The sequence below is a fragment of the Apaloderma vittatum genome, unplaced genomic scaffold, assembly GCF_000703405.1.
Source record: "Apaloderma vittatum isolate BGI_N311 unplaced genomic scaffold, ASM70340v1 scaffold18922, whole genome shotgun sequence".
NCBI lineage: Eukaryota > Metazoa > Chordata > Aves > Trogoniformes > Trogonidae > Apaloderma > Apaloderma vittatum.
This window is the reverse complement of record NW_009703355.1, coordinates 106,391-123,323: the sequence shown is the minus strand read 5'-3', so window position 1 is coordinate 123,323 and position 16,933 is coordinate 106,391. Positions and strand designations below refer to the sequence as shown.

Below are 16,933 nucleotides of genomic sequence, written 5' to 3'. Positions count from 1 at the left end.
TGCTTGCAAGTGAACAAGCAGATCTCAAATCAACTCAGACATTCAACGGGTAAGTTACACATCAAAGAGAGAAGCTTCACCGTAGCATCAAACTTCATCTCGGAGACTCACAATTTGGCCATGTCTGCCCACTCGGCTGCCTCTCCCCCACATCACCTTTCATCGAGGTCATCGAGCCTCATGGGCTGCTGAACTTAGTAAGAAGGATTGCTCCTAAATGGGAATCTTGCCGTCGTTAAGGGTATACAGACTTTAGGTTTAATGAAGAAATCTTTATTTGAGAGAATATTAAGCTATAGTCATGACCATTACTTGAGGTACACAAACAAAAAAATACTATCACTAAAGGTGCAATAATTTATTTGTATAACTCCTACCCTCCACTGAAGGCAATATAAACACAAAATGCTTCAGAATTACAGGATGTATTATCAAACTAGTCTCTGTATAAAAAAGGTTATAGCTTCAGTTATAACAGAGAAGTCTTTCTGTGATGTTTAGTTCTTCAAATGCACTGATTAGATACTATCTTAAAATTACTTCTCAGCTGAAATTGGCATATTCTATAAAGGTTGTGTAAACTTAAACTTTTTAATTCCTAGAAATATTAAAACAAAACAGCTTTATTGCATGTTTATTTTCTTATTACTTCCAAAAGAACAAGGTAACAGACTGGAAATCATAAGCATACCTGAAAGGTGGGATTATTTTTTTTAATAGTACTTGGGCTTTGCCTTCCCAAACATGGTCATACATATTTTGCAAATATCTTAAGAAAGGGAAAAAACCAACATATTGCATTTTAAGGGAGGGGGTGCAGTGTTTTTATGAGTTTTTCAAAATGAGATGAGAGCCATGATGTCCATGGATTCAAGCTCTTACAAGTGATTGTCTGGAAGCAGCCGATACATATGAGAAGAGAGTTCCTTCTTGAAAGGACTGAAAGTCATGTCACAATGTAGTTGGCTGTCCAGCAGCTGGGTAAAACAAAATCAAAACAATTAATCAGATGACAGATCTTAACAAACATACATAGGCTTTTCCTCATATGTTCTCTACAATTAAAAAACCTGCATATGGAAGTATTTATCATTTGTGCCTTACTTCTCCTTCCTTCTGTGAAGCTGCGGCATTAACTGCAAAGAAGGGCTCAGCATAACTCCAGTGGAAATATCTTTTCCACGCCACATGGACAAATGCATTCTGCATGCACTTTTATTTCATTTCACTCCCAAAGTACTCGTGGGTGTATTTACTTTCAGGCTCTGCAGTGGCAAAATAATAAAGCAAAGGACTGATGAGTCATCTTTAGCTGTGCCTGGTTTGTGTTACAAGGTAATTCAGAGCCCCAGTGTTCTTTAGCCATACAGAGAATCTCACGAATTTACTTCTCGTCTTGGACTTTGACACTCACAAACCTGTAACTATTCCCATGTTTGACACTGACTACTGAGCTCCTTTCTTGCGGGGGTTTTATTCTAGAGAAATAACCTACCAGTTAAACTCCATCCACTTTCACTGAAAAAATAGAAATATTTTCGACCCCGGACCACTTCATAACGCTTTTCTCTCTTAAGGTTTTGATAATTTCTTTTGAAACAGAATCATTCACAGTTGCAGATAAGCTTCTGGCAGTCAAAATATTTCATTGAGATGTCCGTAAGTGCCTCAAAACAATACTTATTAATTCTGGGTTGGTCAGAGACGGTCAGTTGTGGGCACCGCTGCACAGCTTTTCAGATGCAGCCGTTGGGGCAGGAAGGCACAAGCTGTGCAGTCAAGCAAATGATTTTACATTTAGCACCAGACTTCCCAGAAGTGAAAGGCAAAAAACCCACTAACACTGTACCAGTTTGTTCTTCATTTCAGATGTGGAATCCATCAAATTCTAGTCACAAATGAACAACTAGTCATCTTTGCAGTTCTATCCAAATCAGTTCCTTTGAAAATGTCAGCAAGAGCCAGTGTAACCTAATTTCAACTAACTCATATTTTGAGATTTGGCATAAGGAGTGAACACAACAAAGAGGCAATTTACAGGTAAAAAGACAAACCCTTGCTGTTACTATTCTTCAGGAACCATACATTTTCTCAAAACCTATTCCCTTTGTCACATATCTGCTAGGTATGTACAAATGCAAAACCTTACTGCACAAAACATTCTACGCAGCTCTGTATTGCATTTTCTAGCACTGCTGCTCTAGAAATGATGACAGAGGGGGTGATTTCTACAGCAGATAAGCTAATAAATGATTTATTTGAGCCTTTATCTATCCTTAAGGAACCTCTTTTTTTCAGCTAAAAAGATTAAGAAGAAAATGAAAATATGACTTTCATCATCTTCCTCTCTTTTTTTTTGTGTAAAGATGGATGTGCAAATGTACATTTTAAGGGTCAGGACCTCATCCACATAAAGCAGGTTAATAGTATCAAGCCTGAAGGGGAAAAGCCATTTCTAAACTTTTGTGGTCAAATAAATAATAATAAAAAGTCGCCAGCATTTCTTAGCAGAATTTAAAAACAAAAATACCAAAGAATGCTTATACAATAGCACCCTCTAGCTCTGCTGATGGGGAAATATCTTTCTCCTGAAACATCTGAGAAAAAAACCCAAGTCTATTCTGCCGGCAAAAGTAGGTAGCAAACTTTCCTGCTCCTGGATTTCTACAGCCACTGCACTTTTGAGAGAGAAGGGCAACAGTGAGTGAAACGAACTCTATTTCCACTTACCAGTTAGGACTGTAGGCAGTGAATATACTAAGCAGTAACATGTAACAGGAAGGCAAGAATTACTCCCATGGTTTTTTACTGCATCTTCCCGTTTTCCACAAAGTGGAAACCAGCATGAGCACTGCCCATCTAATCTCATCTCATATCCCTGCTGACAATCAGGATGAAGCTGAAATACTCTAGCAATTTGGTATCAGTCACAGAAATCCAGGACTAGGAAGGACATTCAAGTGATTTTTTTTTTTTTTGACATGCAATTGTCTGTCTCTTCAAAACGTGCAGCAAGCAACACTTTAGTGTATGTTTGGGGATACCACCACAAGGATTCATTATGAGTCACAGAATGTTCCTAATATTTTACATGATCATTCTCTCTGCAAAGAAGGCTTGAAGACATAAAAAATCGGAACTTCTGCCGAGAGTCCTAGACCTAGTAGCAGTATCTGCGTTGTCTCTCGTGATGTGACAGATCCAAGCCTCCAGGACATGCAATATGCGTGTGCAGTGTAGGAGTTTGTCCTTATGCACAGAAAGTGCCTTTAAGTGTAACACTGCTGAGCAGACCTCCACTGGACAAGATTTAATGGGCTTGGAAATATTTTTTGATATAAGAAGATCATTAAAATGGCATGGGAAGGTTCCTTTTCCCATGATGAAATTATGACTAGGTGGTAAAGCCAGGAGGCGACAAACCCATCAGTTAAAATCACAGCAACAGTATTGTTAGAGTTCCTTGTTCTTCAGACAGGATTTGGCACTTACTTCTGGATCGGATATAACAATCGTTGCAATTAAGAAGACCATTTCTAATTCTGACATCTGTCCCACTTGCTGCGTCTCCCAGCTGTCCCTTGCAAATGCCACACTGTTAATTGAAGAATAGAGAAAGTAAGAGAGACCATGCCCTATTATTTGTCACAATCCTCCACAATTTTGACTTTTGTTTTAGTAGTTCTCAGAACAGTGAGAAAAAATACCCTTCTAGAACCCAGTCTGTCAAACAGTGCAAGTCAGCGAAAAGTGTTTTTAGAGTCAGCAGTATTTAGGACTGGATTTCAGCAGTCTCCACTCACAGAGAAGCAAAGTCTAGTGATTTTAACATTGTGTTCTGGAGCCAGACCATTTATGATGGACATAGCTTAGAATGGCCAAATGTTTAGTTTGGGTAAATGTCTAAAACAAAACAAAAAAACCAACTTCATGAATGTCTGATGCCAATTGGGCCAGAGATAATGGAAATGGAAACTTTCTGAGTTCTCTAGGAAATGCTATCTTGAGTCATCTCCAGACTGAAACACTCTAGAACAGTCAAGAAGTATTTCTGTCAAGAGCTCTGGTGAAAGCCAAAATACATCAACTATTCCATAGTCAAAGCTTTCCAACCATGAACTAGATTGAAGATGGCTTTGGGACTGATCAGGTTTTGGGGGAAAAAACCCAACCAACTCATAATGTAACTAATATTATCTTTAAAGAATGATGAGTACATCAAGGAAATTTTATGATGCTTCCTGCTGTAAGAAAGAAGTTAAGTTTGCTTACTGAATTACAGGTTTTAGTTCAATTAACATGTCTGACAGCAAAATAACACATTAGCTGCACTACTTCCACTTTGCTACGAACAAGCAAACACACATATACGCACACAAATAAGAATCCCTTGGACCCCTCATTCTCAATTTCACATCTACAGCCACACACAGTGCATGACTTGAGACTTTTCTTAATAAAGCAAAGATATACCCTGAAGCACTGAATATGGAAATAAAGACCAAGTGTTTCAATAATCATCGCAGCTCCTTTTCCAAGAGGAAGCCCGCAGGTAGAACAAAGCTTCTTTCCACTGACAGACCTAGGAGAAAAACACAACTTTAAGCAAACAGAAACGCAACTGTCACTCAAATGTAGCCAAATATTTGCACAGGTTTATGGTGAGGGACCGCATTGGGCAGTTTCACATAAACACACATTGATTCTTCACCATGTTGATGAATCAGCCTGCACATCTGCCTCACAGACAAGCAATCGATGGGCTTAAAATGCTTGACTGCACAGCAGCTCAAACCCATTTCCCTGCTAGTGAGCCGTGCTAGATCAAAGGAGATGCAAGTCTCTTAACCGAGGGCTGGATGGCAGGGAACCATGCCTGAGGATTATCTAGAGTAAGCCAGTGCCACAGTGATCCAAGCAGATATTTACACAAATCACCCCAGTCAGTGTCTCAGCTTGGAAATTTTTCAGTTTGTTTGCAGATGGGTTTTCTTATTGCAAATCAAGGCAGGGATGCTGCCCTTACACCCACACAAGCTGGGAAAGTCAACAGTAGCAGCATAACTGTGGTAGCATCAACCTGGCACCTGCTAACTAATTTTAGCTTATGCTGCTGCAGCTACATGCCTGTTAGTATCACTAGATGGGGTAAAGCTGAAACCAGATCTCCATCTGCAATGTAAATACTTCAGCTCTCTCCTTAAGCTGCAGTCCTGTATGGACCTGTCCAGTAGATCAGCTGTTTGATGACAGCTGGGTGAGAGATCAGGACCCCAAGAACAATTGGTACCCTTTTTCATAATGGTTTAAATAGCAGTGCAGGTGCACACTTTGACGTGTTTCATGCTCTTCCCTTCTCACTTGCCTGCCAGAACTGATATCTGTCTAGTGAGATGAACCTGAGACTGAAAGGGATCTCTTGTCATTATGTGTCATCCATATTTTTTTCAGCTAAGGCTGAAACCAGGAGAGAAACTTTAGGGTATTTCATGAGTTTTGAAAAGACGGTTTGATGAAATTGGACAGAGATAAGGAAGTTTACAATATCTTGCTTTATGGTTTTGGTAAGCCACCAACAGAGATTAATCTGGATGGTAACATGACAAAAAAATCTGTTTAAAAAAAAAATAGAGACAAAAGCAACAGAAAGACTCATCACAACCAGAAAACTGTTCTTACTTCCATCTAATCTCTGTCAGTCCTGAGCCCATCATTCTTTATCCCACCACATACACTGATAGCACAGGCACATCACTATCTTTTTGCTTCATTTGCATTATTCCTCTCAGAATGACTTTTCTGGTTTCTTCTCCTCCCCTAAACCCTTAAACCTGCTCGCATGAATCTCCATTACTCTAGGGTCCACCCTTGTTTTCACTTCTTTACCACTATCAGAATTATTCTAAGGACAAGTTAGAGTGCTGGGTCAAAGAATAAAATGCTTTGGGAATCATTTTATGAGAATTTTTCTAATGTTTTAGTTGAAGAATGAATTACATCCCATAAACTGTTTCCAAAACTAGGATTTATTTCAGGAAAAGATCTTGGAAAAGGGTCCCAGATCAGAATATAGCTGCTAAATAACATGAAGTAGCTATCACAACTAGCTACACGTAGAAAGAAATTATTTGCAATCCCACCAGAACTGCAGATGCAACTGGAAAAAATAGAAGACATTGCTCACACAAATAATTTCCAATAGTTTAATGTCAATGCAAGTGGCATGGGAAGGAGGGCTTTGCACTGAAGTGTGAAGAAAACCAGTATTTAAATAGAAGAAAAGTTTGCCGTGTTTTCTGTGTCGTATTACTTTACCCTATTTAATAAGCCAACTGATTTTAATAAACCCCAAATTGTTAGTGATTCAATCAGGCTACAGTTAATGTTTATTTAGAGCTGGTACAAGTATCTCACTGAAAGTTGCACAGCTCATTGCTTGAGAGAATCAAATCTCCAGGAGATTAGCACAAATGCAGACAAATTAAAAAAAAAAACGCAAAAAAGCAAAACACGTTTCAAGTTTGGAAATTAAGGGAAGGATTTCTTTTTAAATCAGCAAGTGTTGAAATATCATGATGTCTAGAACGTACCTTACTCCTGAGCATGTAACTATTCACAGTGAAGACAACATCCTTTGGCATAAGTGCTCTGAACTAATGCTAAATTGCTTACTTTCATTGGGGCTTATACTATCCCATTTCAATTTCATTGAAATTTCAATCATCAAGCAGAGTCCTACAGCTGTTTTCTGAACATAACAATACTGCTGAAGTAGGCAAGAAATAACAAGGAGGAAGCTACATATTTATTTATATGGTCAGTTATGAATTGCAATATTTAAAAGAATTAATAGTTCATCCACATAACATGAATGTGATTTACATTGTGACAGTTCACCAATGACTACAAGGTGTATCGGATCTACAAAATTCCTTATTGACTTTTCATACCTATTGGGTGACTGACTTGGAGCAGCAGGAGAGCAGGGAGACGATGGCCCAGACCGGAAGTTCTCATTATAGCCTACCCTAAAATGGAGGAGAGAAGATGCATTATTACTACTGCTAAAGGAAAACTAAAGCCAGGTTTTGTACAGCAAAATTCCAGCTGAAGGATCTCAGGATTACCAGCTCTAAAGATTTTATCTACGGAAAAAAGATATAAATCTGCTGTCAGTTGCATTTTTTTGTTCTGAGACTTGGTCTGCTTGTTATTGATCAGTCAGGAGACTCACAAGGTAATCAGCCATGTGCAGACTCCTACCCACGTATCAACCCAACACAGCTTCCCCCATGATGAAGAGGGGCTAAGCCAAGGCACACCTCCTGGTACTCTCTGTTGACCAGCGGATGTGCTCAGAAGCACACTGGTAGAGCAGATGTAGGGTTACTGATGTAGGGTCTGTGCCCCTTACTGAGAAAAAAGAAAGCTGCCCACACTGAAAAGGGATTTATTACTATTTGCATACATTCTACTCTGAAAGAATCAGGAGGGAAAAAACATGCATTTTTTTCATTATCAGAAATCATAGGACTGATTCGACTTCTTACTGTTTAAAGCTGTTCACAGATTAAATAATTTTCTCAAACACACATGAGCAGTTTTGACTGAGTATAAGCTTCATAGAATTATCACATTTTGCTGGAGACTGTGTATATATGCTACTGAAAAGAGATGTTCATTTCTCATTACACAGATACACCGTCTGCAAATATTAGGCAGGCAGATCCCTTGTTTGGCATCAGAGAAGAAAAAAAACTCACCAAAATTCATAGCAGAAAGAAAGTACTAATCTTTATGCATATTTTCTTTTTTTTTTTTCTCTTCAAAGCTAGAATCGTTAAGTAGCAATCAATGTGCGTTTGGAAGCTAGGGAGTGAACCTCTTGGATACCAGCTTTGAAGAGGCAGAGTTCACCTGACCTTCCCATCCTGATACTCAGCCACTTACTAGCTATAAGTGTTTGTCTCAGGCACTTAAAATAAATGAAACATGTGAACAGTTACGCAGATGAGTTTTTAAAGTGCTGAGGAGAAAGAAGACGGCGAGTGGTATACATGGGGTCTGTTCCCACATAAAACTTGTTACTGGGGTATCCATAAGGAGAAATGAAGTGGATAAATGTCAGCAGTCCTGGTGGGAAAGCAGCAACCACAGGTATCTTCACACTGCAGGACTGCCCAGGAAACCTGACTGAAAAAGAATGCTGAGTAGGAATTTAAAGGAGAACACAGCGAGTAAGACCTCTCAATCTCTTTAATAACCTTTATTTTATGTTCTCACCTCCTTGTCTCCCCTGTAGAGCTCAGCTGTTGCCCAGCACTATGGCCCAGGAATGGTCTCTGCCGAATGTCCTCTGTGCGATGCGGAGACTGCTTTGTCAGCAACTGCTGATTCCAGGAGATGTCTGCAATGGGAGGTGAGGAAATCTCAATACTTAAGACAAAATGCTTTTGTCAACACTTACAGACCCACATAGCTTTTGAGCACACCATAAAGGAGATAAGAAATGTCCTGTAACTTAAAAACAAGTTCTCAGAAACCCCACACAAAGTCAGAGACAGGCTCTGCTACATCAGCAGACCCCTGCATTACCTCCACATACACATGACCTACCCCGCTCCTGAACTTCAGTTTCTACAGCTGGAAAGGGTGAGGTCAAACAGCCATCCATGAACAGCACTTGGGAAAATAAAGTATTTCTATTGTAAAGAAGGAAGCACCAGAGAGACTGAAGCTTCCCATGGTGCCTGGGGAAATAAACTTCTCAACAGCAAGAGTTAAAAAGAAGGTGGCATAGTCACTGCTCTCCACAACTCTACTGATAAACAGTAATTCCCTTGTAATTTCCTTCTGCATTTCAGATGGCTGCACAAGGCTCAGTGACAGTAACAGCCTCTCAGCAATATGCAACAATCTGTGTGATGCCCAGGCAGCCAACCATCGCATCTCTGAGACAGAGGGCACTACCTGGATCCTTCCAGATGAATTTTGTGGCTCACAGGCTGGGGAGATGCCTCACCCTGCTGTGCACCAACCAGCTGGTTTGGAGAAGAAAAACTTTACTAGAGCTTATGTTACCTATTTTGTTATCAAGATGATAAAATCCTAGACTTGACTACTTAAGAACTTAAGGAGAGAGCAAGGATGTGATGCTTTAAGAGGTAAGAACTTGTAGGGGACTAAGCTGTTGGAAAAAACTTAGAAGTTCTTTTGAACCTCTTTTCTGATTAGCAGAAGTAGTTAAAAACTGTCAAAACTTTGAAATTGCTTAATCGCTACTACAAATCCAGAAGGATGGACTGCTGGGCAGTATCTTCTGCTTTCTTTATTTGAGCAACCTTTTATCAAAGCACTAAGACTACAACAAAATTGAGACATGGAAAACAAATCTATTAAGTTTAATAAACTGAATTTGCATTTGGAGCAATTAATAATACTGAAAACTTTTCTATCCATAGATGTTTCATTTTTCAGAATCATCAGTTTTTATGGTAGACTGAAAACAAAAATCTAAAACTTGATTTCAAAATCTACGCTTGCTTTGTGTCTTTAGTCCTACTTAATTGCTTTCACTATTCACTTGTGTTAGATACTGATGTTAAATTAGTGGATTTGCCTTTTTTTTAGGTTCACCCTGTTGACAGCAATGCTTTTGGGAAATTCCTTCATCTGAAAAAAATCAATGCTTATGGGACCTTAATAAAATCTATTAATTTTAAATGTCTTCAGATATTTCTAATTACAAAATTGAGGGAGATGTCACTTTAGGCTTGGCTTGAAAAGGTTACATATCACAGGTAGTGATTTTTACTGGACCGAAATCGACATAAAGAATCTAATTATTTTGTGTTTTGACAGCTAAGTGTTGAAATATGCTCTCTGTATCAGGACAAATCCTATATGTATGTGATACTAAATAAAAGATGGAAGATAACTATGTTTAACTACTACCATGAACACACAGCTACATAAATGAGATTCCAACCTTCAGCCAAAACACTCATGTCTGATGAAAACAAGATTTTAAATTAACCTTAGCATATTTATCTCTGCTAACAGAAAATAACTTTTGAGTCCGAGACATTCAAGTTTTGAAGATACAGGCGTACTGTCAATTTCCAAAATTCTTTGAGTTAGATTTTTGGAAGATTTCTATGTGGAAAAGAATACATGCATATGAAGAGTCTTGATTCTCACCCTGAGTCAACGGCAGATTCAGCCTGGCAGGCGAGCTGCACTCCATCATCAGCACCTGGCGCTCCTGGTCACCTCCTTTCAAGATACCCATCTCTGGGTGTCCTGAGAGCATTTTATTTCCACTGCCAACAAAAATAAGTCACATTGTATAAACAAAGCTACGAAAAATTTCACATAGAATATGATGGCAAAAATCGGACTTTCGAATATCAGTCTTTTTTTTGCAAAAAGAATTTTTGTCATCGTGTCAGCAGCAACAACAGAACGATGATAAATGTCATGAATTAACAAGTTTGTTTCCAAATATGCCAAATCTCCATGCTCATCTCTCACACTGCCACCAGACACACTAAAGATCATTCTGGATTTGTGAAAAACGGCTTCTTTGCTAAAGAAACAGCTTTTCTCAGTGTTTTCAACTCAGCATTCAGCATCATCAGATGATTCTTATCTTTGTGAAAGCTGTAATTAGCAGTTGGGTAAGGACCAGGACTTCGAACACGACCTGGCAAGTTCAGGTATGGCACTTCCAAGATAGCCAAGCAATCTCACACAGATTCTGAGTGAGAGCAGCTACTGCTCCTTTATTCCCCCAAATGGCTTGTGAAACTTATACACAAGACAGTGGACGGACATATGGGGATGTCTGAGCTGTCTAAGCTCTGATGTGGTTGATGTGAGAGCCTCTCGGCAAAGCCAAGCACTGAGAAGGCAAGCGTTTGGACGTGCACAACCAGCATTACTGCGTACGTGTAAGCCTGTGGCAAGCGAGTATTGACTGAGATATATTACACCTATGATCAGGCCACCAGATGCTGATGTTTCAGATCAATGAGATGCTGACATCCCAGAGGGCTACAGAACACAAAGCTCCACAGGGATAAGAAAGGCTTAGGCTTGATCCATACCTCCTCTTTTCTTGCCAGAGTTCATTTTCTTTGCTTTTCAGAGATGGCATACTGTCCTGCTCCCAGAGCAGCTTTTTCTGCCTTGTAACTTCTTTTTGTTTGCCGTCCTCTGGAGAGCTGTTTGAATCAGTTGAGTTCTGGAAGACAGCAGGGGAGGGAACAAGGAACTTCCCTTCAACTTGGTATCAGCACGCACATGGGAAAACCACAGGCTGCCCCCAGATATGTTGTGTTGACACACCTTAGTATCATAAAGAACATCTCACATCATACAGTGGATTCATGTGACCTTGGTAAGGCTGAGTTTGGAGTCAACAAAGACTTCAGCTGAAACAATCAACTAACTGGACTAAACTGAGCTCAAAAAAAAAAATTAGGGACAGATCAATTATAAGATGGTGTTCAGGACAACAGAATAAAACTGCCCACTACATATTTTTGGCAGAAATCCTTGAATGACTTTGAGAGTCTAGACAGTCTCATGTTGGACTTGGAAGGACTGCATTACTCACATGCACCGGGCCTTCTCAAATGGCAATACCAGTGTCACTTCCAAAATGGCACCAGAGTGGGTCATACCAAACTGGTGGAGCTTAAGTAAGCCATGGCATGATATCCCTCACTTCTGGGTGCAGGTCCTGCTCTGAATGTGGAAGAGGCAACTTCATGGCTAGACAGTCATGTGGGAAATGGGCCGTGGCTGATGCCCCTGCACAGGGATGGGTGATAAGAGGGGCAGGAAGGGTGCAAGGAGAACAATACTCATAATCCTGGAGTGAAATGGGAAAAGGCAGATGACTTCTTGTGTGGGGGTGCCTTAGGCAGGAGAAAATTACGTCTGGGAATCCCATATTTCTTCTACTGATCTCACCTAGTTTGTCAGTCTCTGATCTCTGAGGAACAGCTATTTAATTAGATGCTAGATGAGCTGAGTTAACATTTTTTGCTGCCTAAGTTCAAAAAAATAAAAAATCAGAGTGAACATTCCTCTGTTTGCTTTGCTATTTTCTAGGAGGGATAGTGGGAGACAAAAGGAAGAGAAGTGGGGAGGCAGGATTCAGTTTCATCTCAGGTATGCTTAAGGACAGTCTTAGAATGACTACAGGTTTTGGATGCAGGGAGATCAACCTGTTGGCTTTGAGAAGGTAGTTAAAACAAACAGAAACAGGTGACTTCTTTTCACAGCACCAGTTAAAGAAGAGAAGCAGCTGCAGAGAGAGTATCACCCTCTGCTCTAGTTCCAAATGGGATGGTAGCAGCCCATTTGGGAGTATGGCTTTTCAGTTGTAAAAATATACAAGCTACAGCACTCTAAGGTATCACCAGTTATGGATGGGATCCTGGGAATACTCTTAATGTTCCCAGACTTTATCCTTTAGTGAAGAATGAAACTTATCAAGGAAGATAGTTTAGTTTTTATTGCCTTACTACTCCATGAGAAACTCACCACTGTCTTGTTTCCTTCAGTGGTGGAGGAAGAAGAGGAGAGGAGCTCAGCAGAGTTTGAAGAAACAATGAATGGAACTACAGTATCCTCAATTATCTTACGTTCCTAAAAAAAGAGGACAGGAGGGAGTGGGGGTTAAAAACACAGAATGTCAGCTCTGAGCTTAACAAGCAGAAGCAGAAAGTTTGGCTACATGTCATATTTAGATGGCTAGGTAAGGACTTGTGTCACCAAGAATAATGGTAACACCTCAATTTTAATTTGCTTCAAGGTTTTGCACTCCCTTTTCTTTCACCATTACCATCTTTGAGATGGTATGTCCCAAACTGGAAAGAATATTCCACTTGGGATGGCATCACTGTTTCTCAGAACACCAGTCTATTAAGTTTCACAGAAAAATAGGAAATTACATGTGCTACACAAGAAACTTACTCTGTAAGTTGAAAAAAATGTTCTCATTCAGATCACAGGTATGGCCCTCGAGCACAGATGATAAAATGTCAATTTGCATAATGCACTAGTCAAACTGAAAATATTAATATTTTCCAATTTCATATAATAATGACCCACGTACGACAGAAGAAAACCACTATCTTCTATATTGTTAATATTCTACAACTGCAAGCTTAGAAAATTTCCTGTGGATTTTTCTGGGGAGGCAAAAACAAGGCCAGTTTACAAAATATCTACATAATCAAGCCCAAGGCAGATAATTTCATCTGAGATTCTACCAAGTCCAGGCACCAAGCATATGCCAAAATGCACAAGGCTCTGCCTCCAGAGGGAACTCAGCATGTCCAGACACAACCCTTACTGACTCACCCAGACTTGTACAGCAATTAGACACCTCCACTTACACAGAAGTTCTGAGGATGCCTGTCTAAATATTTTTCCTCAGAGCCTAGGGTAGTGTTTAGGAGGAAAAGCCCTCCTGAGAATTCAGCTTTGAGAAGGCTTTTCATTAATTAATCCAGGTATGGGACTTTTTTTAGTTACGTAAGTGGGTGCGCTTAAATACAAAAGGAGTCAATAAACAACCTCCTCCTTTGAGCCTCATACCTCCTCGTAGTATCTACGCTCCTCCTCTTCAACTTCTCTCTGGGCCTTTTCCCACTCCTCTTTCAGCTTGTCCTGCTCCTTCTGATACTTCTCCTGTAAGAGGATACAAATAGAGGTAAATGATTCTGTATTAGCAATAAGTTCTGTAGGACCTTCATAGTGAAAATGAACCTACTAAAAGTGGTTTACTCAGAAATAGGATTAAATAGGAAGGTAAAAATCTGAAACACTCCTGGGTGTCAAAAAAACATTGCTTTTCCTCCTCTTCCCACCTGTTTCTAGCACTTACATTTAACACCTTCAAACCACAAAGAACTTGTAACATATTAGAAGTTTCATTTGTTTGAAATGTTTAGATATTTGGTCAGAAATGAAATTTATGCTCAACAATTTTAATAATTCCTTGTTTGTTTGGCTGGGTTTTTTTCAGTATTAAGAGTTCCAAAAGGCTATCACATGCCCCAAAACATTTAGGCATGGATTTTATGTTACAAACTTCAGGAAAGTAGCATATAAACACGCAGGTTTTGCAGATACTGGATGCCAGTACAATTTAATGAATGATGATTACCTGTGCAAGTTTAAAAGACAAATGAACAATGTGTAAAGGTTTGAAGAAAGTAATCTAATAACTAGCTTATTTTCCTCCTTGATGGAATTATTTATGGAGAATTGTTTTCACACAGTTCTGCAGGAAAAATTATCTCAAAGAGATCTGTAATATGTTTTGATAGAACTGGTTTGCATATGGGGAAGAACAATGATTCCCACATCCCTTTTACACCAGCTCCAACTTCTGGTCAGATTAGAAGCCACATCTGCTTAATTCAGAAGAGATGCATTTACTATTGAGAGAACACTCATACATGCTAGAAAAACTATGATGAGAATATGATACCATTCTAAGAGGAAATTACCATAACAGCTAAAAAGAAATAATCTCAAGAAAGCAGTAGAGAGACACACAAGTCATTCCTAAAAGATGAAAAGACTCAATTTTATTATTCTCTATTCTTTAACAGTTATTTGCTCTTCTGCAACATGGAGGGACCGAATCTAATCACAGTTTCAAAAGACATTATTGACCAACAGGGAAATTAAAGTTTTCAAGGCCACTGCACTTCTTCCAACTAAGACACAAACTCAGATCTTTTACAGCTTACTCTATCACTGGCAAAACCAGCAGTTGTTTTGGGGGGGGTTTCTCCCCCTTACAAAAAACCCCACACCTTTTGTGTCCAAATTTAGCTTCAAGTTTCCCAAGAAGAACCTGTGAACAAATCAGAAGTCTATGAAAACCTATTAAGACCATCTTTTTAAAAGAAGAATTGCACAGGCATCGGGACGTTGTCAGTCTTGAGAAAGAAGCGTGAAGTAATTAAGAGTCTCACAGTCAATATAGTTTATATATAGTCAAGGATCAACATTTGGTTTAACTCTGCACTGGAACACAGAACTAAGCCCTTTTGGTTTTTCCATGGAGTGGGCAAGGGAGACACTAAGAGTGCCCAAATCACAGAGAACATGTGTGTATGCTCATTTTATCACTCATCTGCCACAGAATTCGCTCAAGCATCCACAGAGGATGTGGAAAAAACGTGACATGAAATGCCCAACTTTTGTCCAAAGGGACAATTCAACAGCTGAACCACATGGTGGAAGACGTGGAGTTCCTTCCCTACCTGAAGCAAGCGTTCTTGCTCATGCTGCCACCTTTCTTGGCGCTTTCGCTCTTCTTCTGGATCCCAGGACCAATAATTGAAACGCTTGCGTGAAGGAAAACCAAACTATTAGGCTTTAACACTACATGAGGCTACCAGAGAGAGCTGCGCTTTGCCTGGGGAAACTGAGAACTAGATAATGGTTCTCTCAGTTAGCAGACAATATTCTCAGCTTCATTGACACTTGGGATTGCCCACAGACATCTAAATGATAAAATAATCATTTGCTTTGCAAAGAAAGGCTTGGGAAACTTCAACTGCAGGGGAAAAAAAGATCTGAAAGAAAGCTTTAAGCAGCACTGAACAGAGATACCTGCAGGTACTCGAATTTAAGGAAAATATCTATTTTGCTTCTCTATAATCTTCTGTGCAATATGTAAAGCAATTTATGATTGTAAGAGATTTCATATGGCTGCCAGCATAACAGCCTATAGTCTCATAATTTTTATCCATAATGAAATAAAATCTCAGGCTTCACTAAGGTAATGATATGTGTTTTACATCCCTACAATTAAGAGAAATTTTGGACACGTGATGTAACATTCCTTTCTGCTAAGAGTTGTATTTGATATGAAGAGATGGTGTCTATTTTTATGTGACAAACAGAATATGAAACACTGTCTACTTCATAGTAGCATTTGTGGTATATTTTGTTTTGTTTGTTTTTTTCTTTTTCATTGAAGAGACAGTAGCATTTAAAATAGAATGGATAATCTAGAGTTACGTACTGTTTCGAGCTTGTGAAGCTTTCGTGGCTCAAGCAACTAAGTAATGAATATATAGCTACTATTCCCTCTGGATAAAAGAAGAATGCAATTCCAGATTTAGACCATATCCTGATTTGGGCTGTATTTTTTCTCTTTCATTTCCATGAGAAAAAAAAAAATCATTCTGATTTGGGTATGTCACAGGACAGTTTGCATAAAAAAGTTCATTTTTTTCTAAACACATACCTCTAAACCAAACAATGACACAAAAAAGGTACTCACATTTGATTTGTCACCACTATCAGAATCAGCTAATTAAAAAAAAAAACAGAAAAAGAAAAGATTAAATTTAACACAGCAAAACATGCTTAGCCGGCAAGGAATGCTACATTCTATCTGTATAAAAAAGCTTCATGTTAGTTTTGTATTTGCTCCCATAACCAAATGCAAGAATGAACTGCAAGCAAATAAACCAGAAAAACAGATTATACCCATCACCAACAAAACTACTTTTTATCTGGGTATAGAGAAGCACCATATTAACTACCATTAGGATCTACTCTACCACTAGCTAATGCCATCTACTTCTGGCCACAGACGTTAGCAGTGTTCAGACACTGAATGTTACCTACCTTGATCTACTTTTCCCTTCGTGATTCAGTGCAAGGAAGGAAAAAGCACAGCAAAGCTAAAAGGATGGGACTACACTATTCAAGAGCCACAGTTACGAAGAGAACCATTGCCATTTTCTATCCAAATGTCTTTGCAAATTAGGCTGATTTAAAGAAATCAAGGAAAAGGTATTTACAGGCAAGTGATTTCATTTGGGTGCCTGGAACAAGAGCGTCACAACGTGCATCCCAACAGCTCTTTGTCAACTGTGCAGCAGGA

At 39.2% G+C, this 16,933-nt stretch overlaps 1 protein-coding gene across 1 annotated transcript in view; it reads right to left on the bottom strand.

Annotated features, from left to right (window-relative positions):
• Positions 1-251: 251 nt before the first annotated feature.
• The window catches only part of LIMCH1 (LIM and calponin homology domains 1), a 111,549-nt gene continuing 94,867 nt past the window's right edge, over positions 252-16,933 (bottom strand). Inside the window, exons 18-28 of the mRNA XM_009864609.1 lie at positions 16,310-16,353; positions 15,297-15,380; positions 13,615-13,707; positions 12,556-12,660; positions 11,109-11,245; positions 10,201-10,322; positions 8,284-8,407; positions 6,951-7,028; positions 4,474-4,582; positions 3,493-3,595; positions 252-977 (exon numbers count right to left, since the gene is read on the bottom strand). Of these exons, the coding sequence (XP_009862911.1) occupies positions 952-977; positions 3,493-3,595; positions 4,474-4,582; positions 6,951-7,028; positions 8,284-8,407; positions 10,201-10,322; positions 11,109-11,245; positions 12,556-12,660; positions 13,615-13,707; positions 15,297-15,380; positions 16,310-16,353 (1,025 nt within the window). The 3' untranslated portion in view covers positions 252-951. The remainder of the gene's footprint in view (positions 978-3,492; positions 3,596-4,473; positions 4,583-6,950; positions 7,029-8,283; positions 8,408-10,200; positions 10,323-11,108; positions 11,246-12,555; positions 12,661-13,614; positions 13,708-15,296; positions 15,381-16,309; positions 16,354-16,933) is intronic.